Source organism: Impatiens glandulifera, chromosome 3 (genome assembly GCF_907164915.1).
Source record: "Impatiens glandulifera chromosome 3, dImpGla2.1, whole genome shotgun sequence".
NCBI lineage: Eukaryota > Viridiplantae > Streptophyta > Magnoliopsida > Ericales > Balsaminaceae > Impatiens > Impatiens glandulifera.
The window spans coordinates 54,421,679-54,424,940 of record NC_061864.1 but is presented as its reverse complement, the minus strand read 5'-3'; the positions used below and the strand labels follow the sequence as shown (position 1 = coordinate 54,424,940).

At 27.8% G+C, this 3,262-nt stretch overlaps 1 protein-coding gene across 1 annotated transcript; it reads right to left on the bottom strand.

Moving 5' to 3' along the window:
* Nucleotides 1-1,213: 1,213 nt before the first annotated feature.
* LOC124933034 (cyclin-dependent kinase inhibitor 7-like) lies at nucleotides 1,214-2,869 on the bottom strand. The gene is made up of 4 exons (XM_047473756.1): nucleotides 2,584-2,869; nucleotides 2,016-2,077; nucleotides 1,822-1,944; nucleotides 1,214-1,739 (listed from the first exon to the last, which is right to left on the bottom strand). Exons 1-4 carry the CDS (start codon nucleotides 2,794-2,796, stop codon nucleotides 1,586-1,588), a joined length of 552 nt encoding a protein of 183 aa, XP_047329712.1. The 5' UTR covers nucleotides 2,797-2,869; the 3' UTR covers nucleotides 1,214-1,585.
* Between the last annotated feature and the right edge of the window lie 393 nt (nucleotides 2,870-3,262).

The following is a 3,262-nucleotide window of genomic DNA, read 5'->3' as shown; positions in this document are numbered from 1 at the left end:
CTATTTTGGGATCAAATTAAAATTAATACATATATTAATCACCTATATATCCCTTTAACGAAGTTACACAATAAAGATATCTATAATGCTCAATTATTTTTCTTTAAACTATTTGCATTATTGTTATTGAATGGGTATAATGAAATTTTATGAACTTTATGAAAAGGTAAATTATTGTACCATGTTCAATTTCTTTCCATTTTAAGTACATAATTAATTAAATTATAAACTCTACCGTTAAAACATCCTTCATTTCACTCATAAAATAATTTATATTTATTATTATTATTATTTATAAAATAAAAAACAATCCATCATCATATATAACCTATATTGAATTTTGTTTCGTTAAACCAGTATACAAATGAAAATCAAACGTTTTATTACCAATTATAAACATGAATTTTCACAAGTATATATTAAATTAAGAGAAAGAAAAAAATGATTAATCCCAAACAAATTGAAAATAAAACATGCTCATATTCAGAGTTCAAATCTGAGTTAACCCAAAATAATTAAATTTATTTAAAATCTTATTATTTTTTAACTTTTATTAAAATATTAATTTAAATTTAATAACTATATATATTATAAATTTAATAATATTTTTTTTTCAAATTCATAATTTGAAACATAACATAAATTATGGCTTCAAATGAGTCAATCTAATGGATCGGTCAAAACTCGACTTGAGTTTAACTTTGAACAAGTTTGAGTCGACTCGTTTAATATTTAAGTCGAGCTCGAACTCATATAATACTTGTTCGATAACTTGTCGAGCTTTATCGAACCTAATAATAATAAAAAATTATGTATTTTAATATTAAAACCTAAAATTTAAAATAAATATTTTTTTTTCACAAATATTTAAAATTTTAATTCTAGTTCAAATTTTCGAGTCGAGCCGAACCTGTAGGTAAATAGCCGAGTCAAGCTCAGACTCAAATTTATAAACACGTTCGAGCTCGAATTCGATTCGAACTAAAAAATATTTAATCAAGTCGAACTCGGAATTGAGTTCAGCTTGTCTCGTTTGTAGTCTTAAAATAAACCAATCAAATTGGAGTTAAAATGAGTTTGAATTTAAATAATGTTATTAAATGTATAATTATTATAGTATTTCATAATTATATAAATCATTGTTTTGAATGTGATTCTATATTTATTTATTTATTTATTTATATATATATATTTTTGAAATAATAACTAATTATTGTACGACAATAATACAAAATTCTTTATTAAACTAGTAATAAAAAAGGGATCCCGAGATAAATCCTCACAAGAATATGAAAATTTTGCAGGAAAAGAGAAAGTGCTGTTCAAACTAGAATATACAGAAGAAAATGGCGACAAATCTGATAAAGGCAACAAATAAAGATCCAAACTTTAAAGAAACCGTTTTGCTTTCTTTAATTTTTTAAGATCCCAAAAATTGCCTGCAAATGCAACAATTAAGCTAGAGTCTACTGATTTTTGGCTGATAGTGGGACCACATTGAAGAAGAAGAAAGAAAAAGATGGAGTAATAAAGAAGAGACTATTTGGCATTACTTGGATAGGAATGCGCATTCATTTGTTCCCATTCAGTAATAATATTCATGATTCTTGTTTTGAAGAAGCTTCCTTCTCTGCTTCTTTGTACTGCAACTATTGTAGTCTGTTATAGAAGGATTTATCTTAACCCATTCGTAACGACCTTCTTCCATTGGAACATCTTTCACCACATCGAAATTGTACCTGATTAACAAGAACAATAAACTTATTATCCTTACTCATTTCTTCGAAATTAATTAGTTGAAATTTATTTAATTGTACTCACTTTTTCGAGAATCTCTTTTGTTCATGCTTCTCGTGTGCAGAGAAGAAACTCTCGATTTCCTCCATTGAAGGCATTTGTTGTTTCATTCTCTTGTTATCGTTACTAGATGAAGTCGATTTTTCACTAGAATAAACGAATTTGAATTATAATGATTGTTCGAAATCTAGAGTTAATAGAATTGATCGTGACTAAACCTGATGAGCGGTTTTGAGATCTCTGTTGAAGAATTTTCAGATTCAGCACGGTTTGAAACGTTCTGTTACAAAAAAAAAAAACTAAATGAGGTGACACTAATGAAAAAGGGTCGTTACCGATAGTTCAATCTCTCGGAAGGTAACGGTGTTATCTATGTCGGTATAGACATAGGTAACTCTCGGTAAATCTAATTAGTTGTTTACCAAAAGATTTACGAAATCTCTCCGTTTAAACACTAACGAGAAAAACCGAGAATTATTTGAAAAACGATTTTTCTCTCCGAAAAAAAATTAGATGAGGTGACACTAATGAAAAAGGGTCGTTACCGATACCGATAGTATAATCTCTCGGAAGGTAATGGTGTTATCTATGTTAGTATAGGCAGGTAATGGTGTTATCTATGTCAGTATAGACATAGTGTAACTCTCGGTAAATCAAATGAGGTGTTTACCGAAAGATTTACGAAATCTTTCAGATTAAACACTAGAGAGAAAAACCGAGAATTATTTGAAAAACGTTTTTTCTCTCGAAAAAAACTAACAATAAATTCAGCTTTCAGTTACTGACCTTTAGTTCATTCGATCTCACTTCTCCATGTTTGAACTCAATTGAGGAACTTGTCGCAGTAGATGTTTGTTCAACTGAAGTGATTGACGGCAAGAGAGAACGGTTATTGAAATTTGGATCATCCAACTTCCTTCTTCGTCTTGAAGATCTGAATTCTGTATCATCTACATCTACAATATTTCTCTTCCTCAACATGCCGTGTCCGACTTCCATGACGGCCGGAAAATTAAGATCGCCGGGAATTAAGATCGCCGGAATGATTCTATCTCTGTAAATTTGAGAAGTGAGAGAGTGTTAATTTCAAATGAATAGAGGAATGGAGGTTGTTTATTATTATATTGTTTTTTTAATAAGACTGAAGTGGTCCATATTTACTGTTCTTTCTAGAGACCAGTGAAAGTTTGTCATGTCATCTTTAAAACCACATTTCATTATTAGTTTATTTTCATTTTTATTTTCTTTTGTTGATTTATGATTGAGAATTGCAAAACTTAATTCATGGTTTTATTCACAAATAAGAGTAATTAGATTATATGAAACTAATAAATAGTATTAAAGACACAATTTCAAATAATTATTTTTTAAATATTTCTTTTTTATTATTCCAAATTATATTATATTGTGTTTTTTTACAAACTGAAGAGAATGTAAATTTTTTAATATAATTTATATTTAAATG